This window comes from Purpureocillium takamizusanense, chromosome 3, assembly GCF_022605165.1.
Source record: "Purpureocillium takamizusanense chromosome 3, complete sequence".
Lineage (NCBI taxonomy): Eukaryota > Fungi > Ascomycota > Sordariomycetes > Hypocreales > Ophiocordycipitaceae > Purpureocillium > Purpureocillium takamizusanense.
The window spans coordinates 1,678,098-1,705,575 of NC_063070.1; the positions used below are offsets into that span (position 1 = coordinate 1,678,098).

The 27,478-nt window shown below is 56.9% G+C and overlaps 7 protein-coding genes across 8 annotated transcripts; 2 read left to right on the forward strand and 5 right to left on the reverse strand.

The window, feature by feature from the left end:
• Positions 1-243: 243 nt before the first annotated feature.
• On the reverse strand, positions 244-4,152 carry JDV02_004079 (uncharacterized protein). 2 transcript variants are annotated; one of them, XM_047985263.1, is made up of 4 exons: positions 3,551-4,152; positions 3,225-3,494; positions 2,260-3,177; positions 244-2,207 (listed from the first exon to the last, which is right to left on the reverse strand). In XM_047985263.1, the coding sequence occupies exons 1-4, from the start codon at positions 3,871-3,873 to the stop codon at positions 653-655; spliced, it is 3,066 nt and encodes a 1,021-aa protein (XP_047841240.1). In that variant the 5' UTR covers positions 3,874-4,152; the 3' UTR covers positions 244-652. The 2 variants fall into 2 exon arrangements, with proteins under 2 accessions (XP_047841240.1, XP_047841241.1); XM_047985264.1 differs by having other exon boundaries at positions 2,260-3,494.
• A 409-nt stretch (positions 4,153-4,561) lies between these two features.
• Positions 4,562-7,313, reverse strand: BBP1 (Branchpoint-bridging protein). The gene is made up of 4 exons (XM_047985265.1): positions 6,838-7,313; positions 6,563-6,780; positions 5,714-6,306; positions 4,562-5,654 (listed from the first exon to the last, which is right to left on the reverse strand). Exons 1-4 carry the CDS (start codon positions 7,173-7,175, stop codon positions 5,031-5,033), a joined length of 1,773 nt encoding a protein of 590 aa, XP_047841242.1. The 5' UTR covers positions 7,176-7,313; the 3' UTR covers positions 4,562-5,030.
• Positions 7,314-7,611: 298 nt separating this feature from the next.
• Positions 7,612-9,527, reverse strand: JDV02_004082 (uncharacterized protein). Its single transcript, XM_047985266.1, has 2 exons — positions 9,057-9,527; positions 7,612-8,988 (listed from the first exon to the last, which is right to left on the reverse strand). Exons 1-2 carry the CDS (start codon positions 9,342-9,344, stop codon positions 7,657-7,659), a joined length of 1,620 nt encoding a protein of 539 aa, XP_047841243.1. The 5' UTR covers positions 9,345-9,527; the 3' UTR covers positions 7,612-7,656.
• Positions 9,528-9,583: 56 nt separating this feature from the next.
• On the reverse strand, positions 9,584-11,879 carry JDV02_004083 (uncharacterized protein). The gene is made up of 4 exons (XM_047985267.1): positions 11,021-11,879; positions 10,923-10,948; positions 9,932-10,866; positions 9,584-9,862 (listed from the first exon to the last, which is right to left on the reverse strand). The coding sequence occupies exons 1-4, from the start codon at positions 11,647-11,649 to the stop codon at positions 9,731-9,733; spliced, it is 1,722 nt and encodes a 573-aa protein (XP_047841244.1). The 5' UTR covers positions 11,650-11,879; the 3' UTR covers positions 9,584-9,730.
• A 715-nt stretch (positions 11,880-12,594) lies between these two features.
• Positions 12,595-14,844, forward strand: JDV02_004084 (uncharacterized protein). Its single transcript, XM_047985268.1, has 2 exons — positions 12,595-13,489; positions 13,607-14,844. The coding sequence occupies exons 1-2, from the start codon at positions 12,675-12,677 to the stop codon at positions 14,646-14,648; spliced, it is 1,857 nt and encodes a 618-aa protein (XP_047841245.1). The 5' UTR covers positions 12,595-12,674; the 3' UTR covers positions 14,649-14,844.
• A 23-nt stretch (positions 14,845-14,867) lies between these two features.
• On the reverse strand, positions 14,868-18,132 carry JDV02_004085 (uncharacterized protein). Its single transcript, XM_047985269.1, has 3 exons — positions 16,707-18,132; positions 16,195-16,639; positions 14,868-16,141 (listed from the first exon to the last, which is right to left on the reverse strand). The coding sequence occupies exons 1-3, from the start codon at positions 17,486-17,488 to the stop codon at positions 15,269-15,271; spliced, it is 2,100 nt and encodes a 699-aa protein (XP_047841246.1). The 5' UTR covers positions 17,489-18,132; the 3' UTR covers positions 14,868-15,268.
• A 5,232-nt stretch (positions 18,133-23,364) lies between these two features.
• On the forward strand, positions 23,365-23,517 carry JDV02_004086 (uncharacterized protein; the record flags this gene model as incomplete). Its single annotated transcript, XM_047985270.1, has 1 exon — positions 23,365-23,517. One exon carries the CDS (start codon positions 23,365-23,367, stop codon positions 23,515-23,517), a length of 153 nt encoding a protein of 50 aa, XP_047841247.1.
• Between the last annotated feature and the right edge of the window lie 3,961 nt (positions 23,518-27,478).

A 27,478-nucleotide genomic window follows, 5' to 3' on the forward strand; every position in this document is an offset into this window, starting at 1 on the left:
GGATAGGGCATGTCGTCGGATCGCCGCGGCTGAGGCGACGTTGACGACGAGGTCGGACGGCTGAGACGACAAGGGTGCGGTTTAGTTGCAGGACGCACGGCCACTACCAAGTTTGTACGAAGTACGAACCCGGGGAACGAATGATACACGTCCGCGCCGGCATTGCTCACTCTTCCAAAGTCACGACAGGCGTCTTGTCATCGCGCTGCCGTCCTCTGTCAGTGTGCGCACAAGAAAAATTTCCTGGACAGCGCCGATAATATTGACCGCGCACCTGCCACTGAAGCCATCGTGACCCAAACAGCCAGCCAGAAAGACTGGCTCATCAGAGCATCTCCACGCCTCAACTCCTATGGCCTGGCCAGCGCCTTGCCGGCTGTGCTTGTGAAAGTGACCAAGCAAAGGCCGTCGAAAGCTTACTGTTTGATTCGAATGATTCGAATGCTGCTACACGATGCTAGCCATGGTTGTTACTCATTACATTAATGCTCGTCAATGCCAACATGTCGTGTACAGACCGATCGACATGCCCCTCCACAGGTTCTCGTTCGGTATCTGATGCCCCAAGCCGGATGTTGTCGCGCTGACACGTGAGAGAAGCACCTGGCTGCGCCCCTTACATCTCAGTTGCATCGCGAGGACCGCCCCACCATTATGAAGACATCTCGAATGTCTTCTTCACCAGCACAAGGCCCGTGGTCCTCTTGGTCACTGTGGCCCAGTTCGGCATGTACTGCTTCAACTCGTGCAGCGCAGGGATGTTGGTCACCCGATTCCCGTCGTCCCAGGCACACTTTACTGTCACCTGGAACGGGCTCCCACGTGCCCTGAGTTCCCCGTCCACGTTCCTAGACGTTTCGTTCTCGCCAGACAGACCTTGAATGGGTGCCTCCAAGGAATGACCGCTGCTGCTCAGCTGCAGCGTCACGTTCCACGTGCCTTGCCACGTTCGCCGCCAAAGCTGGAGGTTTTTGACACCGTCCCTGGGCATCGAACCGAAGCGCTCGTCTCTGGATCCACCGCCTTCGACTGAGAAGCCAAACATTGGTTCGGATAGTTCCACGTAGCATACTTTCGTGTTTAGAGCCTCGATGCGGAGACCAGCTGACTTTCCATCCGCATATTTCGTGACAGATGCGGACACTACCGCATCCAATTCCTTCCCATCTGCGGGATCTGGCGGGAGCGAGGACGCATCGTACTTGCACTCCATGAGATTCTCAACAATTGACTTTTCGCACTTGATTTCTTGGCCCGAAGCTGCTGGCAAGGACGTGATGACGGGTCGAACGAATTCCTCCAATCCAACCAGCGAGACCGTGTTTGAACCATTGTCCAGATCTACAATCTGCTGGAACCGGAGCTTGAAGCGATTATTCGTGGAAAATGGGAAGGCAACCATGTTGTATATTAGAGTGCCAGCGAAGACCAGGAGCAAGAAGAGCGGGATGTGGTGGGTGACGCGGTGTATGAATGGTGATAGGGGGATTAGTAGCAAGATGCTCAGGATACCGATTCCCATCAGAGGCGTCAGCAAGCTGCTTCCGTCAGGACCTGTCATTTGCATCGCTGTCATCTGGACGAGCCCGAGATTCCCGAGTATCACAACGTGTACCGGAGCGAGGAGAAGAAGCTGTAGGAACCAGGTCCATGCCGGCAGACGGCCGGACCATGACTGCTCGGATTCGTAAGGTGGGTTGCCGGGTACTGATGACGGGACGACTGGTTCCGCCGCTACAGACCTACGGTAAGTGCTGGCAAATGTCGTCGGTGTGTTGGAGCCATATCCTGGTTCGCCGGCCCTCAGAGGTGTCGTCTCGGTCGCGTCGGCGCCATCATCTCCATCCTCTGCCGGCTGATCGCGACTCGTCTCCTCATCCGCACTGTGGGGTGCATTTTGCGTGGTATTACCTTGCGCTGCATTTTGCAGCTGTTGGGCAAATTCTTGCTTTCCGGGCAGTGCCACTTGCTCCAGGAGAGATATCAGCAGGCATAAGAATACTGCCGTGTGAAGGAAGGCAGCAAAATAGAGGGCACCGATGTCCATGCGATCCTCCGCTACAGCTGCAAGGACCTGTATGACCCAAGTCAAGACGAACAGCCATATGAGGACGAAGCCGCGGTGGAGCGCACTTGGTCGCACGAAGCTGGATCCTCGCATGATCAACCAGAACGCAAAGTAGAACAAGGACATTGTCATTGCCCAGCTGGAGTATGTCAGCGAGTACGTTCAGTCCTGGACAGTCGGGGGTGCCTTACACCGCATAACCACTGCTACCGATTATGAGCGGGTTGAACTTCGCGACTAGATATACCGAGCCAACCGTCAAGCCGGCGGCGAACACGAGCGCGAGTGGGAAACGGAAGAAGCCCCTCCACCCGCCGAGCGAGACCGAGCTCTCGCCCGTCTCGGAGTCTGTTTTGATGTCCCTCGCGAAGAAGTAGTATTTGTCGTTTCGTACGAGAAGGTAGGTCACGATCAAAAGCACCAGAGGCGTGGCGACAAGAAGCGTCAAGGACCACGCAAATAGCCCTCTAAGCGGCAACGCGGCCCAGGCGTCGCCAAAAAAGTCAAACCACACGCCAGCCGTGGGCCTGCCGTTCTGAGCAAGATCCTTTCTTCCATCAGAGCGAGGGCCGTTGAATTCGGTGCTCGTCGTCTCCGAGAGAGCTTTTGTTGACGCCAGAGCTGCCGAGAGCATGTGCCAAATGCTGCGTACGGACGTGTGCCGAGTGTCATCCTCTTCCGTGTGATAGCGTGCTCGGGGCTCATAAAATGCAATATCGAGTCCGCGCTGCCCGAATATACCGGCAAACACCTGATAATCAGTCCCGCTCTTGATGACACCTCGCTCAAAAGCATTGGCGGCGACAACAGACCCAAAGGGGTGCGGGCTTTGGCCATAGGCACTTGCAACCTGCAAGTCGGTTGTGCGAAAAAGCATGGCGCGTCCACCCGCACCGGCTCCTTCGAGGTTGACAAAGGTGTGGCAAAAACCGAGCAACGGGCTGTACCCGAAGGCGTTGGCGCCAAGAAGTCCATCTTCCTCAGCGTTGTTGAAGAGCAGCACGATGCCGTTCTTCGGCTGACGGTCCTCGGAAGTGAAGTAACTCAAGAGCTGGAGCAACGTCACGCAGGACATGCCATCGTCAGTGGCTCCGTAGCCTGTCGAAACCCTTAAAAGCAGTGAGCGAGCGTGTCACATGCGCCGGACGTGACTTACGAGTCAAAATGGCAGTTGACAAGAACACCACCCGAGTGCCGGGAGGCCTTGATGCCCTCTTCGGTGAGCCACCAATCGCCCTCGGGGTCATCCTTGCCGTGGATGTAAACGTATACGTTGTCTCCTTCAAAGTACTGGCCGGTTACCGAGAATCTGCCCTTGGCTGTGTACGTTACGTTGGACACGCGGTCGTCAAAGATGGTCGCACCGGGCGGTTTCCCCACGAGTTCCGTCACCCCCTCAGCAAACCTGTCTGCGGCAGACTCAAGACTGAACTTCGTCAGTCGCGATAGTCCTCGGCGTCTCGCGAAGGCAGGTGCACGAACCCATATCTCCATGTGACCCCGCCAGATGTATCCACCGTGTAGTCCAGCCCATTGCGCTCCAGGATGCTTTTCGAGCGGGCGATTATGAAGTCGCGCACGCGGTCGTTTTCGTGGCTGTTATACGGGTGATAGGTTCTCGTGATGGTCTGCAAATCGGACCACGCTTCGGAGAGGTTCAGACCCCGTTCGAGGGCGGCGTCACCGGGCGAAGGAGGGACCGTCTCGTGGACGTAGAGAAGGGGAATAATCAAGGCGAGGTAGACGACGGTGGTCCAGAACGTAACCGGGCCTGGCCCGAACGCAAAGGGATTTCGGACTGCCATGGCGGGGAACTGCCTGGCCGGCAAAGGGCGTGCAGCGACGCCAAACTGGCAACCCGCGGCGGCGGACAGTGGCGCGAGAAGCGGCGCAAACCTGGCGATGGCGATTTGCGTGTGCGATAGCGGCTTTAACTAGTCATGCTGTGTAATACTGCTCCTTGGGGGTACAAAGCAGACCTAGGGTCTTAAATGTAGGAGGCTTCGGTGTGAAACCGTAGGGGCGTACCGAGGGCTCAGGAGGGATGGTGGAGAGATGCTTGCGAGGGAGCTCCGAGCAAGGTGGAGAAGCTGGGGAGGACAAGAGCTGGAGGTTCGTGACGGAATGCGGGCCAGCTGTGTGGGACCTGCGCAAAGCCACTAGTAGGCGCGACTGACCCCGCTGTCGACGGCCCGTCGTTCATGCATCCGGGCATGTTTGTACCAGCAATCAACCACCCGCGTGGGCGGCTTAAATCCCGGATTCGACGCGTTACACGAGAACCGTCACGTCGCGGGCTCTCATGAGGTACTAGGTAGTTTACAGATGGTAGGTTGCAGTGCTTGCCTACATACTGCCTAAACAAGTACCATGCATCAACCCGGGCTTCTACAATATTTGTGCATGCAAGACCTTGCCGCCGTGGTCAACACGGCACGACAGACTGTACACACAGTCACCTTCACTGCGATTGACGCCACGATAGCGCTAGTTTCTCGTACCAGTACATATTCCTACCGTAAGCGACTATCTAGGGCCGCGCTCCAAAAGCAAAGCAACATTCCCATGAACTCCAAACCTTGAGCACGATACAAGCGGTAATTGCCAAAAGTGCAAATTTCTTGCTTCAGGGCTTGGTCCACGAGTACTTTGTCAGTCATAAACCAGACCCTGCACAATTAGTCCATGTGGTGCACCCGGAGGATGCCATAGGTAGTAGGGCTGAATATCGGCAGTTGGTTCAGCCTGGAATCGAAGCTCGTACGTTCTCCTGTCTGCTGTAACTTCAAAATACTTGAAGAAAAGACCACCGTTTTGTCTCTGGCCTTGTCCCGCGGACGAGGCAAATGATTGACCAACATCCAAACTGCCCTACGCATCGACGGTGAGTAAGATGTCCCCGCCACTGCCGTCGGCCGTGTCAGTGGTTAGTTGCGGGGTTCCGTGGTACCTGAGGGTTCGACTAAGCGCCTGGGGGAGGAGGAGGCGGCTGGTTGCTCGGCGGCGGCGGAGGTGCCTCGCCAGATGGAGGAGGCGGCGGTAAGCCGCCTGGTGGGGGAGGCGGTGCATTCGAATATTGATGGATAAGGTTGTTGACGCTTCCCAGGCTAGGAGGTGCCGCTGGAAGACCAGGGGGTGGACCAGGGGGGGCGCCCATACCGGGTGCTCCAGGTCCTGCGCCGTTCATGCCAGGGGCGCTGCCATAGGCACCACCATATCCACCATAGCCCGAGTAGCCACCAGGCGCGCTCGAGGGCGGCGGCGGAGGCTGGTGCCAGGGTGCGGCGCCTCCGGGGGCACTTGCTCCTGGAGCAGAGCCGTAGCCCTGGCCGTAGTAGCTGTCGGACTGGGCCTCGTGGTTGCGGTTTCGGTCCCGGGCCCAAGGAGCGGCACTGCCGCCAGAGCCTCCCGAGGATCCATCACGCGAATCCTGATTGCGAGGCCGCCACGGAGCAGGGCCGCCACCGCCACCGCCCTGCGAGCGCTGCCATGGCTTGACATCGCCGTTCTCGTGGCCACCGCCGGGCCCGGCCTCGATCTGGGCTGGAGCGGCGCTGGGACCGCCGCCGAGCTCTTGCATGAGTTGCTGCAATCCAGTTAGCAACGATCCAAAATCTGTTGGTCAGGACGGAATGATGGACTAACCTCCATCTCCCGGTCGACGGCATCGCCGCCACCGATTCTTCCGGCAGGACGGCCGGGACCAACATCATTGCGCCAGCCCGTGCCACGCTGACGATCGGGGCAGTCTCTAGCAAAGTGACCGGCATTGCCGCACACTCGACAGATGACGCTGGCCGTGAAGTTCTGCCTCTCGGGGCAATCATACTTTCGGTGCCCAATCTTACCACAATTCTGGCAGGCCTGGTTTTCGTCGTCTCGAAGAGTGCCATTGAGCGCAGCAAGTTCGCGGAGCTGATTTCGCTTGAGGTCGTTCTGGCCCTCTGGAACTGACGCGGCCTTGTGGCTGGTCAGCTTCTTGGAAATTTGGTGGAGCATGAACCGAGGACTTACCGTCTCAATGACGTTGTGAATGAGCTGCTTGGCCTTATTGATCTTGTCTTCCGTGTCCGCCATAATGAGGCAGTGGAGATCTTCCTCTTGATTGCTTGAGTGAGCGGCATCGGATCGACCCTTGCCTTCCTTGACCGAGCCCTTGCCGCGAATGGCGATTTTGGCGCCCGATTCTGCCTCCATCTTCTTCAGAGTATTACCGCGGGGGCCAATAAGTAGACCGACTTGAGCCTGAGTGTTAGTATCTGGAATATTCTGTTACGTGGCAAAGTGGTTAAGTGGCGTTAAGCGGCCTGAGCAAGTGACGCGGCCACAGATGAGGTCGGTCAGACCGGTCCTGATCCTGACTGCGCACCCGATAAAACGACAGTGCTGACGGAAGAAAAAAGGGAACAGGACGGGTTACAGCAAGGGTGCTAATGAGGAACGCAACGGAAAGGAACATTGAACAAAAGAAATCGGTGGGGTTAGCAATCATACTGAAGTTAATCTCCGGATAGTCATTGACGGGCACGTAGACCTTTTCCTGGGTCTTGGTAGGTCGACGATAATCTTGGGGCGGGTGGTAGTTGGGGATGGACTTCATGGCACGCTCGATGAGTTTATGGCGTTCGTCTTCGAGTCGCTTGCGGTAGCGGTATTCGCGGGTGTTGACTCGGCGACCATGGTTATCGTACTGGGGAGGAGGAGACGGGGAGCTCCGGAGCGTGTCAGTACGCGCGTCAACGGAAGAATGACGGGAAAGTGAGCCACACCGATCGCCGTCTGCCGGAACGACGTCGTCAATGCGAAGCTTCTGGCTGATCTCCTCGATGCGCAAGTGAAGCGTGTACGCCTCCAGCTGCTCGCTTGTCATGTTCGCCCTGATGGCGGTAGGAAGCCCCATGAGGCCAGCGGCCTTGTTCTCGGAAGCATCGCCCCAACGGTTGCGTTTCTTGCGACGGCGCGGTCCATCATCGACGCGAGGCTCGGGGTCACGGCCGCGCTTCAGATCGCGGTCGGGCTCATCGGGCTCGGGCTCTCCGCCGAAGCGGCGCGACTTGCCCAACGGGATGTTGTTGGAGCCGGTGATGCCCTGGTGTCTCCACGACATCTTGGCGAGGGTATCGCTCGTGCGAAAGAAGCGCGCTTCCTGTATCGGTTGGCAGGCTCTTTCGAGTTGGCATGCGATGGGCGCGTCGCTGTGATGGTGATGTCGTGAGGTGCAAAGTGCGAACTCGATGAACAAGCGTGTGTGGCGTTGGGGCCTTGTCAAGTTTCTGAGGGATGGGATCCCGGAAGTGGAACAGGGATCATCCGGTAAAAGGGGACCACCCCCTTAGTCATCCGCCAGCTGTTTGCGCCCCCTCTGCCAGCTGCAGACGGCTGTTCACCCCACTCGGCGGCGACTGGCGCGCCGTTCTAGCTGTCGGCTGCGCTTTCAGAGTATCAGGTTTTTTTGCCCCGTACATCTAGACCGCTCTGCCGCACATTCAGACGAACTGGCCTGTCAAAGCAAGATTTGGGCGGTCTAGTAAGCATGTAATTCACTCCTCGTGTCTTATTTAACAGTTCTGACACGATGGGAGCCCATTTTACAGGCGGTACCTAAACCCTCTCATGCTCCAATCAGTGACGTCTTGGTGGTCCTCGGGCCGAAGTTGGGCTTCCGCTACAGCCAATACAATGTCCTTGCTGTCGACGGGCGTTGGCACCGTTCCGTTCGCCAGTGTGCCAGCTGCCCCAGCACTGCCCTCGTACCCCTCCATTCTTATTCTTCTCGCATTTAGCCGCTGAAGGTAGCACCTCAGCACAAGTGTGAGTATGGCCACGAGCGCGTAGCAGACCATGATGGCGCCGAAGGCCGTCGCATAGGTCGGGTCTTCTTCCCTGCGGAACAACAGGGGGCCTGCGATATTGCCCGTGCAGTAGGCGACGAAGAGCATGGCCGTGATGGTCATCTTTTTGGTGACGCCGCGATAGTTGGACGATACCATGGCCATGATGAGTGGCAAAGATGCCGGTCCGGTTGACAGAAGAAAGTAGGCGAAAAGCTGAACGCCGTGAGGGACCCTATCGCGGCAGAAGATGACGGCGGCGCCAACCACGCACGGCATAACTACAGCGATGACCAGTAAACAGTTAAGGGTGCGGAAGCGACCTGCCAGATATCCGGTGCCGTATATCGTCACGGCACTAAGTATGGAGTATGGCAAATTAATGAGCGTCGACTGAAGGTTGTTGAAGCCAAAGGACTGTATAACGATGTTGGAGAAGCTCTGTGTGCTGCCGTTGGGGATCTGCGTGAGCAGCGCTATGGGGAAGATGAGCCATGTCTTGGGGTCGACAAGGCACTCAATAACCTGACTGCGCTGCCAACGAGCGTTCTCAGACGTGCCCATGCCCGCAACCACGACGCGACCAGCCGCCAGCCGTCTCTCCCTCGGCGTGAGAAACCGCGCTTTGGAGATAGTATCTGGGAGTAGCAGGAACACAGGTATCGCCCAAACCAGAGTCATGATACCAAGGATGATGTACATCCAACGCCAGGGGCTGAGGGGGCCGTCGGCATGGCCGATGCCAAACGCAAGAAGGCTGGATATGATGCCGCCGATGGCATTGCCCGCGAACCAGATTCCTACCCGGCTGGGAATCTCATCGCGGGTGTACCAGGTTGATGTGAGATACATGAAGGTCGGGCTGACGGTGGCCTCGGCGACGCCAAGCAAGAAGCGGGCAGCCACGAGCCCACCAAAGCTACTGCAGGCAGCGGTGAGGCCGACAACCGTGCCCCAGAAGAGCGTGTTGGCCGCTAGATACTTGGCTGTGGGGAGGCGCGCGATGAGGATGCTTGTGGGATATGTCCACATCAGATAGCCAAAGTAGAAAGCGCTGCTGACCCAACTGTACTGCTGGCCTTTGAGGTGCTGTTCCATGTCTCTCGATGAGCCCATGATCAAGATGCGGGAGAGCCAAGAACGCTGTAGGTACGTACATTGTCTTCACGAAGACCAAAGACGGCGGCGCTGGATAGGACGACCTTGTCCATGAAGTTGAGCATGTACGTGACGAAGAGCAGTGGTATGATTGTGTAGTCAATCTTCTTCAGCACGGCTCGCGCCAGCTCAGCGTCCGGGCCTGCGGAGCTAGAGCGGGTGCTGGCCGGCTCTGAAGGGGCTTCCATGGTGTCGTGGGTGAGAAGCGGCCTGGTAGCAGGGTCAGACGAGGTGCCATCGACAATGCCGTCGTCGCTCGAGACGAGCCCGAGATCAGGAGCCCTCATCAATGGGCAACGGCGAGATCAATGCGCCGCGTCAGTGACTTGCCGACAATTGCTCAAGTCAAGACCCAAGACGCCGATGTATTTCTGATCATCATTCACGAATGGGTAGCTCCGACGTCAATCAGCCGCGGCTTTGTGGAGAGGGCGTGTTTCTGTGATGAACCACCGCATGAAAAACACCCGCGTGGTGATGAAAATGTGAAGTAGGAGTGATCCATCATTGCACTGGCGGCGCGTCAAGCCAGGGGCGCCTGCAGGTGTGGGGCAAATGCAGAAGACGGCAACACACACGCCTTCCCTATCTATACTGTACTAATGTTCCAACCCTGTCTACTACAGAATAATAGTGCCGCGTGACCTTGATTGACACCAAACTAGACGAGTCCTTATTGTGTGACTTGAGTCGCAATCTCGCGCTCGTTGCCCAGTCCGAGAGCCGGTTCTTGCTGCTCTTTGTGCAAGTGGTGGCCCCGGATCAAAAGACCGGTGAGCATAGCCACGGCAGACATGACGGTGTACTACAACCCCTGAGTTAGTATCTGCGAGACGGGCAGGCTTCTTCGATGCTACACTACACGGCTGCTCACCATGATCCACATAGACCTCATGGCGTCGTAGTACGCCGTCCTGACTGCGAGCTGCTGCATAGGGGCCAGCGTCCTGACCAGCTCCACGTTCGCAGACGCGGTCGCCCCGTCGAACCGCGCGGCAAGTTCGTCGCCGACTTTCCGCATCAGTAGCTCCCGCTTACCATTCATCTCATTCTGGAAAATGACGCCGCCAATGACAACGGAAATGGCCGTCGATATGGTCCTCGTGAACCCCATGGTAGTCGTGGCGGCGGCTACGTCGCGAGACGGCACGACGGCTTGCACGGCGAGCAGCGGGCCCTCAAAGTTCATGCCCGCGCCGACGCCGCCAATGATCTGGAAGCCCACGAGCCGGGCCCAGTTCTTGTCCATGCCTACGTCAATGAGCAGGCCGACGCCGAGCGTCATGGCCGTCGTGCCACAGTACACGGCGGGCATGTACTTGCCGGTCCTTTGGATGAAGACACCCGTCAGCGCCGCCGAGAGACTAGAAGAGAGTATGTACGGCAGCAGGTACACGCCAGACGTCAACGGACCGGCTAGTAGAACCGACTGAAAGTACATGGGCAGGTAATACGCCACGCCGAGGAACACAAACGCATGGAAGAAGCAGAGGCCGTATGCTGCTGCAGACGACACCGTGCGGAAGAGGTGAATAGGCATGACGGGGTAGACGGCGAGCTTCCACTCGTTGAGCACGAAAAGGCCGCCCGTGAGGAACCCGAAGACTATAAGGCATATGACGGTGGCGGAGTGCCATGGCTCGTACACCCCGCCGAAGTAGAGGCCGAGGAGGAGCATGAGTGAGCCTCCCACGGCAAGGAGACTGCCCGTCCAGTCGATTGCGGCGAGACCCGCGCGTAGCGGCGTTCTCGGTGAAAAGAGCTTCAGGGTGAAGCAGAGGAGGAGAAACGCCGCGCCGGTAATGGGGACTATAAAAGCGGTTAGGTCGGGTCAAAGGGGCCCATCGGACGGCGGAGGAACTTGCGATTGATCCAAAAGCACCATCTCCAGCTGCATCGGTCAGTGGACACGGTCGAGGAGAAGACGAGGAGACACAGGACATGGAGTTTTTAGCCGGCTCACGTCAGTCTACTCGTAAACACCCCTCCCATAACGGGCCCCACGCCACTGGCAACGGCCCAGACAACAGACGTGAGGCCATAGTACAAGCCGCGGTCCCTGGGCGGGAACATGTCGGCTATGCAGATGTTGACCATGGTCGTGAGGCCCGCCGCGCCTACACCCTGGACGGCCCTCCCGGCGACGAAGGACCCGAGACCAGAGTCGACCGCGGCACAAATCAGGCTTCCCGCGAAGAAGACGGCGCAGGCAGCCAGGATCACGGGCCGGCGGCCCCAGATGTCCGACAGGCCGCCCCAAGTGGGCGTGCTGGCGGTGTGGGCGAGGATGAAGCTGGTGCCGACCCAGGTGTAGCCCGAGTTGGAGGCGAAGAGGCCGGCAATGGAGGGCAAGGCGGTAGTGATGATTGTGACGTCGAGGGCGGACACGAAGACGCACGCGCAGAGGCAGGCCATGACTGTCGCGGTCTGGGCGTTGGAGAGCTTGCGGGACTGCCCGACGGTGATGCCGGGGGGCACCTCGGCGGCAGGCGTGGTGCCCTCATGGCTGCGGCTCAAGGAGGGGAGGGATACCTGCTCGACAATGTCATCGCGACCGCGGGCGGTGGACGTCTGGCTTGTGGTGCGCGACATGGCTGACAGCAGGACCGGATCCACGGGGGGGGAGGGATGTGATACGCGTATTCAGAAGAAGAGCAGCACAATGAATGGGCACGGCATCGTTCCAGTGTTGCAGAGGAAGTCGGGGCTCAGTGAGCTGCTTTTATACTCCTCTTGCTGGCCATGTCCGTCGGCTTTCCCACTAATACCGCAGCTTGTGTATGCTCGTTCGACATCAGGGCGTGAGCGGTTGAGAGTCGAGTCGAGTCGGGTCGGTGTGAGTGTCGCGTCGTCGGAGGTCGGGTCGGGAAAGTGGGGCTCGAGCAGCACAGCCGGGTGTTCCCCACTGCGGATTTGCGGGCAGCTGAACGAGGTGAGGCCATGCCCCAGACTCCACGTTCCCGCCTTGTCCCTCTTTTACCCTCCAGCGCGCGCGGCCTGGTTCTTTGGTGTGCTTGAAGACGGCGAGATGACTACCTCTCACCGCGCAATGGGGCCCGTAGAAACAGGGAAAGCACAGTGAAAGATATCTGACGCGCCGCCAAGTCTTCTAGGAGATGCGTAGTGATTTACGCCCGCGAAAATGCTTCCTCGAAATCCTCAAGCAGAGCTGGTCCACTAACTAACGTTACCTATGTACTACCCCTCGGCGTTTGTTTGTTTGTCGCTGCACGACCACCTTGACACCCCACCAACAGCAGCGGCGCGCACACACAAGCGCCGCAGGCTGCTGCGCTCCGTTCCAAGCAGCATCGAACCGCCCGCAGTAACCCTCCCCATTCGCCATCCTACGCGCGCCACAGGCACCATCGGGCCAAGCAGGCGCCGCTCCGCAGCGAATCGCGACCCGCGACGGGGTTCCTGCAGCAGAGGCTACGGGCGCGGGAGCGACACGATCCATGAGATGTATGTCGTGAGCACCCTGACAAGCTCGACGATACCCTTTTTTATCTCATCGCCTGCCCCCCTTCCCGGAGCTGTGTTGAGACTCGAGAGTCTCCCTCGAGTGTCTGTTCTCATGGTCAGGCCCTGACACATGTGCACTCGATGACGCCGCAATGGACTTTCTCTTTGGGCGCAAGACCGGCGGCAAGGGACGACGGCCCGCCAGCCTCAAGCGGCCGTCGCTATCTGACCCCCCCAACGTCTACTACAGCGCTGCTCCTCCGCCGCCTGCGCTCCCCAACCGCCCCGCGACATCGACCGGTAGCACCATAGCGTTGTACTCTCATATGCCCGGTGAGAGTCCGTATACGAACCCCGTTGCCGCATACACCCAGCAACAGTTCCCTCCCTGGTCGGCCAATGGGTATGATCCGTCATCATGGGCGGGATCAGCTCCAGCTCCAGCTCCAGCCCACTACCAATGGCCCGTCGGTGAGAGCCAGGAGTATTACAACAACACGGCTGCATATCCTGGGCCCCCACAAGAAGCGCATCATGGCAGTGTGCAGAACCTGTCTGCTCATCCTCACCAGCACCCTGGCACCTGGGCAACATCCATGGTCCATCTTCCTGTTCCAAGTTCCAGCGGCCCGCCTACCTCTCAGCAGAACGACATGGGTAGCCGCTTTGACGACCTGATGACGCTGATAGACCGCGAGGGGTACGCCGGCGATGAGACGGATCTGTTTCTCCTGCAGCAACCGCAGCCTTCGCCGGGGAATCCTGATTCGGGGACGTCCGATCGGCCCAGGTCAAGTCGTCGTACCTCCCCTCATGGCCACGCCCAGAGACCGAACAGCCGCCGCGGCGGGGAGAGGCGCCTCGACACGTCCGACGTCGCCGCCACCGTCCTCTCAGGCACCTACTTCTCCAAGGTTGATCTCTACGCCAACTCCCGTCTTCCGCTGGATCTCCCGCCGTTTGCTGTGTAAGTAATGACCGCACTCAACAACCCAACTTACCCAAACCCCCCCCCCCCCCAGATGGAGCCATGTCCCTCCTTTCCCCTCCACCATAAATGCCGGGAAGCTGACTTTCACAACAGATACATGCCGACCTGGCCGCTCCTCTGCCTCGCCGCGCGCCACTCACAGCGCGTCTACTCCAAGCCCCGCGGCCCCGACCGGCTCACCCATATCCCAGCCGACTGGCTGTCCGGCACCAAGGCCATGACCGTCAGCTCCGTGCCCGCAGACCACGCCGGCGCCGTCGTCCTCGCCATCCGCGGTTCCGCTTCCTTCGCCGACTGGGCCGTCAACCTGCGCGTCGATCCCGCCCCGCTCGCTGGCTTCCTCGACGACGACGACGACGACTGCGGTGGCAACGCCTGTCACGCCGGTTTCCTCTCCGCCGCGCGCAGCATGGTCCGGCCCGTGGCTCGCCGCCTGCGCCGCCTCCTCGACGAGGACCCCTGCCGCGCCGCCTACAGCCTCATCCTCACCGGCCACTCGGCCGGCGGCGCCGTCGCCGCGCTCCTGTACATGCACATGATCGCCCGCTCCGCCAGCGCGCAGAGCGATCTCACCGCCCTCGCCAGCACGTTCAAGCGCGTCCACTGCGTCACGTTTGGCGCCCCGCCCGTCGCCCTGCTGCCGCTGCGCAAGCCTGACCGTGCCGACCTGCGCAAGAGCCTGTTCCTGAGCTTTGTCAACGAGGGCGACCCCGTCGCGCGTGCCGACAAGGAGTACGTCAAGAGCCTCCTCGAGCTGCTCGCCCGGCCGCCGCCGCCAGGCTTCGCAGCGCCACAGCGAGGAGCGCAGCAGCGAGGCTCTAGTGAATGGCCAGGCAGCAGAAGGCACGCCAAGGCAGCGTCCTCGGCCGCGGCGGCGCCCCTGTGGCCTGTGCCGCCTGTGACGCTCTGCAATGCAGGACGTCTCGTCGTGCTGCGCAGCGGCAGCCCGCGCAGCCCGCCGACGGACCGCAAGACGGTCAAAGAACGCCTCGCCGAGGGCGTCGTGGCCGCAAAGTGCACGCCTGAGCAATTAGGCCGCGTCATCTGGGGGGATCCAGTTTGCCACCTCATGAGTTTGTATGCAGCGCGAATTGAGGTTCTGGCCGTTGGTGCGGTCACGGCCAAGCGTCGATAATGTGCTTGCAGTCGCTGTTGTTGGCTGATCGCGGTGAAACGATTGTTTATTGGGCATCGGCGGGCGTCCGAACGCATGACGAGAATACGAAGATACCCATAGTGTGAATACATAAAGTATTCAGTACCGCTTGATTTAAATATAATCTTAAGCTGTTTGTGTTACTAACGATACGTAAGGGTGGCCGAGAACATTGACTGGGTAGAAAGTAGGGGAAATGCTGCTTGCATTGTCTATAGAAGGCTATATATATATATATATATCCTGCAGAGGTCGCCACGCACTTCTTCCAACAAATCCGGGCGCGAGACATTGCCGCAGATTTCCACGCCCCCAAGCACTAAAAACAAAATGAGAGTCCGTTTGAGACGAGTTCCTGGCACCAATGTGGCCCAACACAAACTCCAGACCTCGCCCGCTGATCCTGAAAATGACTTGCAAATATGTCCAGTCGCCTCGCACTAGGTGCGGAAGCAGTGGTGGCGGCGATTTAAAACCAGAGCAACAATGAGACCCATGGGCCTATACAAATACAGAGCGCTTCACTCCCCCTTCGAGCCAGTTGCCAAGGAAGTGATGACGCTGAGACACGGCTGCAGGCCGCAAGAGGGTGGCATGGCCTATCTCATGGGCCCGAACCCAAGTTCGCCGTTCATCGAGCCCATCGTCATCATCGTGCCGCTGGCGTCTGAATCTGTTCTTTGCAGATCATGGTATTCGCCCACAGCCTGTAGCTGCGGCTGGACATGGAAACTGTTTTGTCGCAAGCGGAAGTTGATCGCGTGCGACTGGGACATGGAAGGCGAGCTAGTGGGTTGGTTCCGTATGCTCTGTGACATTCTTTCGACATGCGACATGGGTTCATGGCCGTGATTCAGATGTTGATGGTGCTGTGCTTGTGGTGCGTTTAGCGAGGCAGATTGGGACGGATTGCCCAGCGGGCTCATGACCATCTCTGACATGGGCGTGCAGGCGAATCCATTCATGTTGTGTGGGTACTCCATGCTGGGCGACATGATGCTGGGTGAGCTGACAAAGGACCCATTCATGTCCGATGATCCATGCTGGGCCATAGGTGGCGAGCCACTTGAGGTGTTCGAGTTGGATGCAGATTCCGGCGTGTTGCCGTTCATCTTGTCATATTCCTCAACAGAAAATTTGCGGTCGAAGTCGGCCCCACCCATCGACATGTGCATCTGACTCGGCGGCTGGGCCATGCCAGCGTTGCCGAAGCCGTCAAAGATGTCGATGTTGGCGAGATTCGAGTTCTCGGGAGCATTTTGCAGCATTGGGTTGGTGATTCGGGGGAGAACCTCGCTCATCTTATTCATCAGCAGCGGCAAGAAGCGATGGTCGCCGTTGCGGGACATGGCAATCATGGAGATGACTTGGTTCAGGTGCTCTCGGGGGCCGACTGAGAAGGGGTCCCGCGAGGGGGGCTGCATAGAAAGATACTCCGTCATGGACGACGTCATCTCAACCAGTTTCTCGATCTGCAATTCCGTTAATCAAGGCCTCCATAGCACCAAAAAAAGTTTGAACATACCAGACCGGGTCCCAGGAGATCGATCTGCACCGGAAATTGCGACGCCATGCTCACCAGGAGCTCCCTAGACATGTGCATAGGATATTGGAACGACATAGACTCGTCGCCACTGCCGTTGACGACGCCACCGGTGAGTTGCCAGACGGTATTCTTCAACCACTGCTGATTGGTACGGATGTCGTTGAAGCTTGGATCTTGACAGATGTACGACTGCACCAAGTCATTCAACTGTTTCTGGAGACCCCTCAGATACTGAGCGGACAAATGACCCTTGGTCTTGTTCCACACAGCGATGAACGAATCCTCAAATGGCCTGTACAGGTTCACGAGAAGAATGAAACTGTTGAGCTGGTGCGCCTGCGGGTCACTCGGATCGTCGCCCAAAGTCGGCAGATTGATGGAGGCTTGCAGCGAGACAGGACGTTGTCGCTGAATGGCATAGGCGCTATCCTTCACGTCAGCAAGCCGTACTTGAGACACTGCCAAGTAACAGAAGTATAGCTGAAACTTACCGCTCGACAACAAAGAATAGCCAGTAGAGGCGGCGGCGGCGAGCAGCCTCGGTGGCATCAAACTGCATGTAGTACTCCTCCTTGTTCATGCCGATCATGTGGATCATAGTCGTGGCCTCCCGCAGGTAGTACCACGCCCGATCATGCAGTTCCTGGCCGTAGTAGCAGCCAAAAATGAAAAAGTTGGTGGCAAGAGCATTGAGCGTAATAGAGTCAAGGTACTCGTAGCCCTTGCGGACGCGAAGGACCTCTTCAAGAAGGAGCTGACTGGAGATGATGTTGGCACCAGGAACCATGTCGAGATTGTATGGATCACCGGGCGGCATCGACATGCCAGGCTGCAGCATGATGAAGGCGCATAGCGACGTCATGAGGCAGTATGCATCGCGGTTCTGCTCCATGTATAGGATTTGCTGCTCGATCTGACGACGGTCCAGGATGGGCGCCTGCGGGTACATGTTGTCGAAGAAGAAGTGAGCGCACTCCTTGACGAGCTCTCCCGTGAGGAGGCCGGGAGTCGGGCCCATGGACGGGTTCGTGGGAGGGCAAGGGATGCCGCTCATTCGATTTTGTACTTTGGCGGAGAGGCTCGTCTGCCGCTGCGTCTCCCTCAACTCGCTAATGACCTTCGCCCGCGAGCCCTTGGGCCCCTTCTTCTGAGGTATGGCATTGTAGGTGCAAGAGAGTTGTGCCGAAGAGCAATTTCTGCAAGGATTGATGCCATCGCACTTCACCTTGCGGCGGTGGCAGGCGTCGCAGGCCCGCTTCACTGCCTGGGTCATGATTATGGACGCCGTGGTGACTGGTGATCGACAGTCGGTCGATGGCGAGGACGTGACGATATTCTGGTCAAGGAGTTCAAGTGACCCGAAGCTTGCGGCCCTAGGTCGCTGTCTCGGCGCAGAACTGACGATGGCAGCGGCAGTGGCAGTGGTGTGCTGAGGGATATCGATAGCAGCGCACAAGGCTGGGCGTATCGACAATTCAAACTCTGGGGAGATTGCGGGGGGATGGACGGCCGTGGCTCACGCTCGCGTGGCCGGGTAGTGTTGCAGAGAGGGCGGCGACAGCGGGCGTTGTGTGTGTGGCCTGCAGGCCTGCAGGCGTTATTCGGCCCTTTCCAAGCAGGCCTGGACGCGGGGAAGAAGCGGTTTTGTCGGCCGAGTCCGGGGGTCGAGCAGGTCGATAAAAGGACCGTTGAAGGCCGACGGTGAAGCGACAACGGTGCAATACCCAGGGCGAATCGCTGCCAGGTGTCGTTGGCGGACGTTGTTGTTTTGCGCCGGTGATGAATGCAGAGTCGCACGTTCCGACGGTGGGCACGGAGAGGGATGGGGGATGGGGGAGGAGAAAGAGAAGAATGGGAAAGAGTGGACTCGTAGTGGGTTTTCGTCAGACTGGGGGGGAACAGACAGCCGGGGGAAAGTCAGGGGAGCGGGATGCTTCCCAAGAGCACAATGGAACGACGGATGGAACAGGCAAGGCGGAGGCGCAGGGCAGGATGGCGAGTACCTTATTAGGGGACAGGCGAGCGCGGCGCCGGACTGGCCAGCTCGCACGGAGCAGCGAGCCAGATGTGGGAACGTCAGCGCGGGCGGTGCGAGCAGAAATTGGCGGGGAGGGGCCGCTGGGGGGTCCGGGGGGGGCGGTCCGCGACGCTGAGTGGCCCGCCCGGACTGTGGGAGGGCAGCCAGTGATTGGACCGCCTGGCATGGCCTGGCCTGGCCTGGCTTGCCTGGCAAATACCTGGGTACCTACCTAGTACTTCGTACTCGGAGCCTGTGCTGGAAAGGTTGGGTGGTGCCTCAGGCGGTGGTGATGGTGGTGATGGTACCAAATGAGGTGGTGGGTAGCAGAGACAGGCGCCTTCGGGTGGTCGCACTTCAGCACTGTGGGGGCCGTCGATGTGTGGCCCGAGTGCTAGTGTAGATGGCTCGAGCGCTGCCAACGACACTGTATCTGACAAGCGTCATGCATCGCGCCTGGACAGTGCGCAGGCCATTCTTGGGGTTCCCGCTCTAACAGCGATACAGCCGGCGAGCCCGAGATGCCATCAGCCCAGGCCCGTCATCGCCTGCCCAGGCAACCTTCCATTTTACGAGATGCCCAGGGACTCAGGCGCTCGCACAGCGTGAAAGTGAGGGCTCCGTACCGTACGAATCACTACCTACCTAGGTATCAAGGTAGGTACTGATGCAGTTCGTTAGAGCCAGGTTGCTTGACGGGGAGTACCTACCTGCTACCTTGCCTTCAACTGCGAAGCGCTTGGCTTTGCTCGTGTCTCACCACGCCCGCGGTGACCCGGCGGCGTTCCAAGAGCCTCCAGGCCGTCCAACCCGCCTGGCTCTTGCGCCAGTCCGCCCGCTCGCCCGCCCGCGCGATATCCTCTCGTCCTCGCCACGACGCATCGGTGAGATCCCGGGGCTCGATACAGTATGCGCCTCGTGCGGGCTGCTATGTACAGTGCTGGACAGTCGCGTCATGGGCCAACAGACAGACCGCGAAGCAGCGGTGGTACGTTGTGAAGCCGGTCGGCCACCTCCCGTCGTACCAGGGCGATGTGCGACAGGTCAACCATCATCTTTCCGCACCAACGCGCCGCCACAGACGATGGTCTGTTGGCTGGCAAATTGCCCACCGCTTCCAAATCTGAACTCGCAGAGTGGCGTCAAGGGGGGTGTCGCCGAGCCGTGAGAAACTGGACGTCAACGCCACACAGCGAAGCCCTTGCTGGAATGCCTGAACCACAGTCCCGAGCTGACGGGCGACATTGCGGGAGTCTACTGACGCCAATCGCATTCGCAACAGGCGTGAATGCCACGCGGTCAGCCGCACGACCTATAAACCCAAGACACAAGCGATCCGGCGTCCCAGCCCGCGCTGGCTCTCCACCACGCGTTCCCATATGCCCTTCAATGCTTGCCTCGGGGCTAGCCGTCAGACACCCGCCTCTTTGACCACGTAGCGAGCAGTCGATCTGAGTCGATCGTTGCCGAAAGTCCTTTCCAGTAGTTGTCGGCTCTGTTGAACCTTCTTTTGTGCTCACTGTCACCTTGGGACCTAGCCAGACCTTGGACATCGCGCTGGCCGACAACACGTGGGACGCACCGCTACAGATCCCGGGGCAGGGAGAGGCTCAGCGTCATGAGTTGTCATTACTCGCTTCTGTTCGCTTGCTTCAAAATGGAAACTTGGCGGCTCTGCGACGGTGCGCAGCTTTCACCGCCTGGGCGAAAGCCCAAACGCGGGCATCACTCGGCAGCATGGGAAGGTTAGTATTTGGTCGTGTGGCTTCCCAGTAGTTACCGATGCATCAAATTCGAGGCTCGCCTCCTGATTGCGTTTCCTTGGCCCTGGCGGTGTTGCAGCTGCCTGGCTGGTCCTTGCGCGCTGTGGCCCGTTAACGACCGCAGTGCAACCGGGCCCTGGCGGCCTTGTGCTCTCCAGAATACAACGTCGCATGACCTGCAAGGCTCCTGGACCAGAGCCTGCCCGAGTCCTCCCCTTGCACAGACTCTTGCACGAGGTGCAGGCTTCCATTTCCTGCATGGAACGACCGACCACCGATCCGAAGAATGGACGACGACGTGCGAGGGACAAGAAACTTACAACTAAGTCGTAAGTTCCCTGGCAACAGGCTCCCTCTGCGCCGTGCTTCTGACAAAGCAACATCAACGTGCTTTTGGCAAGAACCTCGACGCCTGACGGACCGTGATCGGGAAGAGACGAATCGTCACTTTTGGGCTGCCTGGCGGGCAATGACCGCTTGTCTCCTCATTCAGACCGCACCGCAATGCGACTCTTGGGAGCTCACGTGTTTGCTAGCGAACTTGGCCAAATAAGTCCATCTCACGCGACGCCAACTCGCCATGCGGAGGAAATGAGGAGCCGTGATCGTGGGTGACCTCCCCCTCTTTTCCCCTCCACAAAGAGGCTGGCCTTGGCCCGCGTCTTTCGGTCCGAAAAGGCTACGCCCAACAATGTCCACTCCTGCAAGGCTAGGGGCAGTATCGGCCACTCAGAACAAGGTGGCGCCTTGCCGCGAGCGCCACCATGGATACAGTCTATTCCCATTGGATTGGTTGTCGCTCTTTGTCGAGAAGCCAGCCCTGGCCAAGCCGGAAATCGCACCCTGCATTCCGCGTGGCTGGCTCGGGGCTTGTCGCTTCAGCTTCATGCCGTCGAAACAGCTCTTTGTTGACAGACTTGTCCAGAGTAACCTCGGCGGCCATGTGTCCAGAGGCCAAGTTTCAATGCTGCCTCTGAAGATGAAACAGGGGATCCGAGTCCCGTCGACGCGGCATGCAACAACTGTAACATTCCGGCGCCAGCGTTCGTAACGCCTGGTGCAGATATATTCTCAGAAGCTTAAATCCCAACTCTTTAGACGGCCCAAACCATGGCTTTGTTCGTCTGACTTTTGCTTGTCGACCATCTGAAAACCACATCGCATGGAACGTTTCTAATCTCCCGCAAATTGAAACGCGCCCCTGCATCGCGGAATGACAAGCCTCATCCTGTTCCCGACGCCAATACCCGTCTTCTGGGTCATGAGCACAAGTCGCTGCTCCCGAGCCAGTCGTTGTTGATTTGTCCCTATTCGGCGATACAACTGCACGGTCTGGCCGAGAGTCGCCGCTTTATTAGCCTGCTGGACTTTCTTTGCGACTGCACAGACCGACGTCGCAGCTGCGTGCCAGGTCATTACCACCGGGTACAGTAGGATCGCGTGATCCTATGCGGTCTAAACACACCGATGATGTAGCTTGTCATCGAGTTGTCTACCATTTCGACTGTCCGTAAAGCTGACCCGGGATAACCCATAAGTGTTCCGTCGCCTGCTGGCCGTAGTCGTCAAAGCGGGCTTGCCGGTGCTTGGCTGCATCGGTGGGCAATCGACAAGACACTGTCCACACGATTGCAACGCTCTGCTGTGTTATCCATCTTCGAGGTGTCCTCCCGGGTAGCCTTTACCCCCCCCCCCCCCCGAAGTATCCAGTGGAAAAGTGCGTCCGTGATGTGCACATGCAGAGCCCACGCGTCGAGACACAGATACCTGATGTGTCTCCTGTTATTCATATGGCCCTTTCATTGTGTGCTGAGAGGCTGTTGTTGTGTTGTGACTTCGCATGTCGTGAGCACATGTCCTCGGGATCCAAGGGCCCCGCATGCGTGAGTACTTGTAGAAACATGTGTAGAGTGCTCACGTGTCCTTCAGGCTCCAGCCGCTTTGATGTAGTATTGGCAGGCCGCTTTCATGCAGAAACTGTAGTGTTTCAGACGAGACTTAGGTCATAAAAAATTGCAAGGGACGTTACAGTTCAGGTTTGGAGGTGCGTTGCTCCCCGTCTGATCACCTCCACGTCACGTTACGTAGACAAACACCAAACCGTTCAAGCACTAGATAGATGAACGGTGTTGTATCTATATAATAATTTAGCAATTACCCTTTCAGTCCCTTTAATCTTAATTTTAAACCCAGAGGCATTATTTCCTATCATCACTCATTATGTACCGAACGTGTCATAATGGACTGGACTGACATTCTGAGTTCAAGTAGACTCAACGCACTTAGAGCGGACATGTCCGCCCCCGCCAGCTTCGGGTCCGCTGCCGGCATGTGGGGCTCAAATCTCAATGACGGAGCCGCATTTCGTCCGCCTCGAGTCCTCGACAACGATTTCACCTCCGCTGCTCCTCGTCTTTCATTTTGCAACATCCCATGTCTCCTCCACTGGAAGTCACTTTTGTTGAAATCAGCTACAACGACCGATACCCTCTATGCCGCCTCACTTGGCCAGTCAGGCATGCCGGGCTTGCCGGTGAGATCGCTATTCGATTGAATTGCTGAAAGACATAGTACTGACGCCGTAGTTGTTCAGTCGTCTTAAGAGAAAATGCACGAGGAATTTGCCGCCATGTTCTCTCGTACGTGATATGCGTCTCATGATGGGTTTGATTGGGGCCTAATAATGAGTCCCGGTGCTAGTGCGTGAGACTTCGCAAGACGTGCGAATATTACCCCGGAGATGTGGGCGCTGAGGCCACAGATAATCCAAATGGACTTATCGAGAGACTGAGATATCTTGAGCAACTTCTACACGCCTACGGAGACCGTGAAGACTTAAACACCTTGCCTGTTTCTGTTCAGCGGTCTGTTTCTCAGCCTGTTCTGAACGCCAGCTTCCCCACAACCTACTTTCTGGAACCCAAGCACTTTTCGCCTCTTGACTCGAGTGATTCTGCTTCACAAGAACTACCTTTCATGAGCAATGCGTGGCGACTCATAGAAAATGACTGGCAGACAACGTGCCAAACGTACTTAGAGACTATTCACCAGTGGCTACCGATGATGAACAGGCAACGCTTGCAGGACGACCTCGCAGCTCGTGCACATGACAGGAAGTCTGCTGAAACGCTACTTATGCTTTGTATGAAGCTATGCTCGCAAGGGAGACCAGTGTCTGATGACAACAAAAAGCAAGGAGCCGATCAGGTTTACAACACAGCCAAGCAATGTTGCTTTTACGCAGAGTCTGGAGGCTTCGTCTCCCTGCGTCTCGTGCAGTCACTCGTCCTCATAGCTGTATACGAGTTAGGTCATGCGATATACCCAGCGGCATATCTCACTATTGGACGGGCATCGCGATTAGCTGGCATGATTGGCCCGCAAAGACGAAAGAACATGCAGCAGCTCTTCGTCACCCTCAACACCGAGGCGCTGCGCGAGGAACAGCGGCGTACGTTGTGGGCCATTTTTGTCGTCGACCGGTGCGTGACTGGCCTGCTACTCGACGGTAGCGATCTCTAACTCGCAGCAGTGTCATATCAATTGGTATGGGGGGGCTGACTGTGTCTGCTCCTGCACCTGACTCTCACGATCGCCTCCATTGCACAGATGTCGAATGGGGCCAGGGTACTATAGGCTCCGCTGTGCCTCCCCTCGCTGAATTCTTTTCAGCAAGCACGTCTCTAGGGCACTTCGCTCAGACCTGCCAAGCTGCGTGCCTGCTAGATAAAGTCAATGCGCACCTCGACCGATGCAGGTGCAGCGATGACCAGAACGCAACAGAGGTGTTGGCGGAGGCCATGCAGCTTCACAAAGCACTCTTGACCCTTGATGCGAGCCTCAATCTCCCAGGCATGCTCAGTACGTATTCGTATCCGATGACGGACACACAGTCCCACATCCGAGAACAAGAGGGGCAAAACCAGTGTGCAATGGCACTCTGTTGCTGGGCTCGAATGCTTCTATACGACGAGTATGGTCGAAACAAGCCGGATGAGAGTACAGTTGACCGGAGGCGCTTAGCAATGGAGAACGAGCTCCAGAGAGTTGCGTTTCGCGGAATCGAGTTCATGGCGGCAATGACGATGCCGCGGATGGCGAGGCTGGTCGTGCGGGCGTCGACCGCGCCGCTGGCGACGTCGAACATTAGTCCGCTTCTTGGGCGTTGCCTGTATATTGGGGCATCAGAATGTGTGCGGTTCATTCAAGAGAAGCACGAACGTAGGCTGTGTGAGGCTTTGAGGCAAATCGTTCAGGGACTCCAGGCATTGGACACTCAGTGGCGGGTCGCCGGTAAGTTTCTCGAACTCCTCGGTCCTATCTATGAGAAAACTGACCTCGAGAATATTCAGGCGAGTATCTCACCTTGTTGGAGAAGAGTAGTATTGTCAAATTGGTGGGAGATGACAAGGCTGTCACGACCTAGTATTCTATTGATCGCAGCTCTGGAGAACCGAGCTCAGAGGTTCAAATTCATGTTCAGTCTATGGTTATTATATAACTACAATTTTAGAGTAATGTAATTGCAGTTGAGTGCAGTGGTCAGTGCAGTGGGCTGGAATAGACCTTGATTAGACTACATGTACAGGCTGGGTATGACCGACTACCGCCGGGCCGAATGGAGCAGATGGCGGGTCCCCTTGCAAATAACAGATAGGGCCATACAAATAGCATTATCCGAAATATATCATGCATATCCTGAAAGATGGTAACTTGACGCGTCACGCGTCATGCGGACTTTCTTTCCCCCCTCTCTTGCCATGGTGGTCATTTGGATCGCCATAGGGGGACCCACAAAGCGCTGGCAGCACGCCCATATGTGCCCGGGCCGTAAGGTCTAACATCCCCGCCAAGTCTGCCACCAGCCGGTCAAGACCACATTTCAAGAGTCTAAAATTCCTCTGATTAAGATGTGTACTATATAGCCCCTGCATGATGTCCCTCATTAATCCTATATAGGGACCACTCGATGGTTAATGTTACGCCTGCTCTAAGTACTAAGCTTACCTTCTATATAATAGCTAAAAGAAGATAAAGGCATTATAAAGTACTATAATTTAAATGTTATTCTCTTATGTTATCAATTTTGCTTCTTCTTTACACGTTTATTGATAGGGCAATGAGTTTACAATAAACGAGCGCTCTCATCAAGCCTGAAACTCCTGCTACTTGAGGACGTGACGTGAACGAGGTGAGGCATTGAACGTGGGTAATAATTAGACTTCTATATGCACGTTCGATTCTGGTTGTGGAGGTGAGCCTCACTACTTGGTACTCGCCGTAGTTCCAACATCTGCTGTCAGTGCAGAGTTATGTCTCGTCGTTTATGGGCGTTCATTGCAAGAAAAAAAAGCAATCACGGGCAGCGGCCATGGTGTTCGTGGTCGAGGGAGGGTGTTTCTCATTGAGCCCATCAAGGCGAAAGCCGCAAGATGAGGCCCAAAATCGATGTCAGACTGACCCGTGACAAGACCAGGGGAAGAGCCGAGTCTGCATCTAGTGCCACTGCCAGACTGGAAGACCAATTGGATGTGGCCGTGCATGAAGTCACAATCGTATTTTGCCACTTCTGCGAGGGCGACCAGCGTGATAATGACATACGTGAATCGGGTAGGAGGGGCTTATCGAGGCCTTCCTTTTCTGAACTGCTAGTAAAAAGCCAAGAAAAGGCGATGAGAGAGAACGGGCAAGATTTGATTGGGATCTTCTTGTAAGTCGTTGTGAAGGCACATGTCAACGGAGCCCGCTTGCGGGACTTGGAGGGGGTGGATGCACTACCCAAGGTAGCTAGGGCTCAGCAGTGCTTTATCATCCATTTGGTGGTACGAAATACAGAAGTCGTGGACGCAGCTTAACATCGAAGGCTTACAGCTACATACTATACGCGGACGCCCTCCACCGAAGCCATGACAGCACAACACATGCCAGAATGCCCAATGGACTGGGAGCTGCGCTGTAGCCGGTAGTTCATTGTTGCATCACACTGGCTGCCGAGCATAATGCCTGCCTTTCTATTGGAATGCATGTGGTTCATGCCACCGCATGACAGGCTTAAAGCTGCTACTAAGAATACCGAAGATGTGATCACGTCAGAAAAAGAACCCTTGATCAGCCGCAGTGGATCGTCGCATGCATGAGACGCGGAGAGGCTGACTCGCTCAGACCGATATTAGGAGCTGCTTGAGAAACCCTTCCAGTGGTACAAGTGAGTCAATTGTACAGTACGTGACACGGCAGAAGCGTGAAACACAGAGAAGGTTCTCCATGTATGGTTGATACACTCTAGCGTACGAAGTACGACACAGCCGCAGACATTGTCTTGGAGGATTTTGGGTTGAAATTACCACACCTGTGCTCTGACCCTGGGCCCTCACATCTAGTGGGCCGACAGGTCCATGCAGTTCGCCAATCGCCCGTCAGATAACCAGCAACGTTCCAGGTCTTGTACCATCCACTGCCACGTTACTTATCGTGAAAGAAGTGCAGCCCAACGCATTCGCAATGTCTTGTGGTGGCACTGGATGCACCCACATGTCTGACGGCAGGGAGATCGGGGAACATGCAGGCGTGAACCGCAATGTGGAAGGTCATACCAATGATCTCATCAGAGAGCTCCCTCGAGGTCCATACTAGAACTTGTTCCATGTACAAAGTACAATCGTGTCAAGTACATGTACTACGACCGACAATACGACCGACAATACACATGGCCGAGGTGGCCAATGTAGTCTATTTCTGTTCGGTGGTTCCTTACCCCTGAGCTGCGGCTCACATCATTTCTTGTCCAAACAGCCTCATTGTACTTCCCCCTCTTTACGCTTTGTGTGGCTTGCAATGACACTGATTTCTGCATGTCAGGGCGGACACGGACATGCGCAGCAAACCAGTCCGTGAGTGCTTTTGATGCAGCTGTTGACATAAACATGATCTCACGCATGTCTATAGGAGCCCGTAGCTCAAATTTCTTTATTATCAGCACAGCTGGGTCGCAATTACAGGCCCTTGTCATACCATGTCCTCTCACAATCGCTGTGGCAAGCAGTTGAGCCTAACGCTCCGCTCCTGCCCCTTGGACTGAAACCATGTACTTCGCTTGAATTGAGGAAGTATTGCGTTACACAGCAGTGATTGATTCCATGCCTTATTCCGTATATGAAGCATGCGCCCCGCCAGATTAGGTCACGTTGTATTTCTGCAGTATTCCCTTATTAAATCCCAAAGCTTGATTGCATATTCTTCTGGCATTCATGCATCTGTTGTAATACTCCACGGATGGCGGGATTCTACCCGCGTCGCTGATATTGATCAGTAGCTCACAGTTGTGCACCGGATCCAGTTGATATTTCCTTTGTTAAACAACATTAATGTCTGTGGCGAAACTGTCTGTGAGGGATGAGGTAGAGTTTGTTTGTAGGTCCGACTCGGTAGATGAAACATGAGTTGAAATTTTCAGCATGCCTAATTACATTTTTCGCTCCATGTC

Coding starts and splice junctions, on each gene's coding strand:
- JDV02_004082 (XM_047985266.1), bottom strand. CDS start 9,344: ATGAGGGCTCCTGATCTCGGGCTCGTCTCGAGCGACGACGGCATTGTC. Junction 8,989..9,056: donor TTGGTCTTCGTGAAGACAAT/GTACGTACCTAC, acceptor GACATGGAACAG/CACCTCAAAGGCCAGCAGTA.
- BBP1 (XM_047985265.1), bottom strand. CDS start 7,175: ATGTCGTGGAGACACCAGGGCATCACCGGCTCCAACAACATCCCGTTG. Junction 6,781..6,837: donor GTTCCGGCAGACGGCGATCG/GTGTGGCTCACT, acceptor CACGCTCCGGAG/CTCCCCGTCTCCTCCTCCCC. Junction 5,655..5,713: donor CCGTCGACCGGGAGATGGAG/GTTAGTCCATCA, acceptor ACTGGATTGCAG/CAACTCATGCAAGAGCTCGG.
- JDV02_004079 (XM_047985263.1), bottom strand. CDS start 3,873: ATGGCAGTCCGAAATCCCTTTGCGTTCGGGCCAGGCCCGGTTACGTTC. Junction 3,495..3,550: donor GGGGTCACATGGAGATATGG/GTTCGTGCACCT, acceptor GACGAAGTTCAG/TCTTGAGTCTGCCGCAGACA. Junction 2,208..2,259: donor GGTAGCAGTGGTTATGCGGT/GTAAGGCACCCC, acceptor GACATACTCCAG/CTGGGCAATGACAATGTCCT.
- JDV02_004084 (XM_047985268.1), top strand. CDS start 12,675: ATGGACTTTCTCTTTGGGCGCAAGACCGGCGGCAAGGGACGACGGCCC. Junction 13,490..13,606: donor GATCTCCCGCCGTTTGCTGT/GTAAGTAATGAC, acceptor CTTTCACAACAG/ATACATGCCGACCTGGCCGC.
- JDV02_004083 (XM_047985267.1), bottom strand. CDS start 11,649: ATGTCGCGCACCACAAGCCAGACGTCCACCGCCCGCGGTCGCGATGAC. Junction 10,949..11,020: donor GTGTTTACGAGTAGACTGAC/GTGAGCCGGCTA, acceptor TGACCGATGCAG/CTGGAGATGGTGCTTTTGGA. Junction 10,867..10,922: donor ATGGTGCTTTTGGATCAATC/GCAAGTTCCTCC, acceptor CCGCTTTTATAG/TCCCCATTACCGGCGCGGCG.
- JDV02_004085 (XM_047985269.1), bottom strand. CDS start 17,488: ATGACCCAGGCAGTGAAGCGGGCCTGCGACGCCTGCCACCGCCGCAAG. Junction 16,640..16,706: donor CTATTCTTTGTTGTCGAGCG/GTAAGTTTCAGC, acceptor CGTGAAGGATAG/CGCCTATGCCATTCAGCGAC. Junction 16,142..16,194: donor ATCTCCTGGGACCCGGTCTG/GTATGTTCAAAC, acceptor ACGGAATTGCAG/ATCGAGAAACTGGTTGAGAT.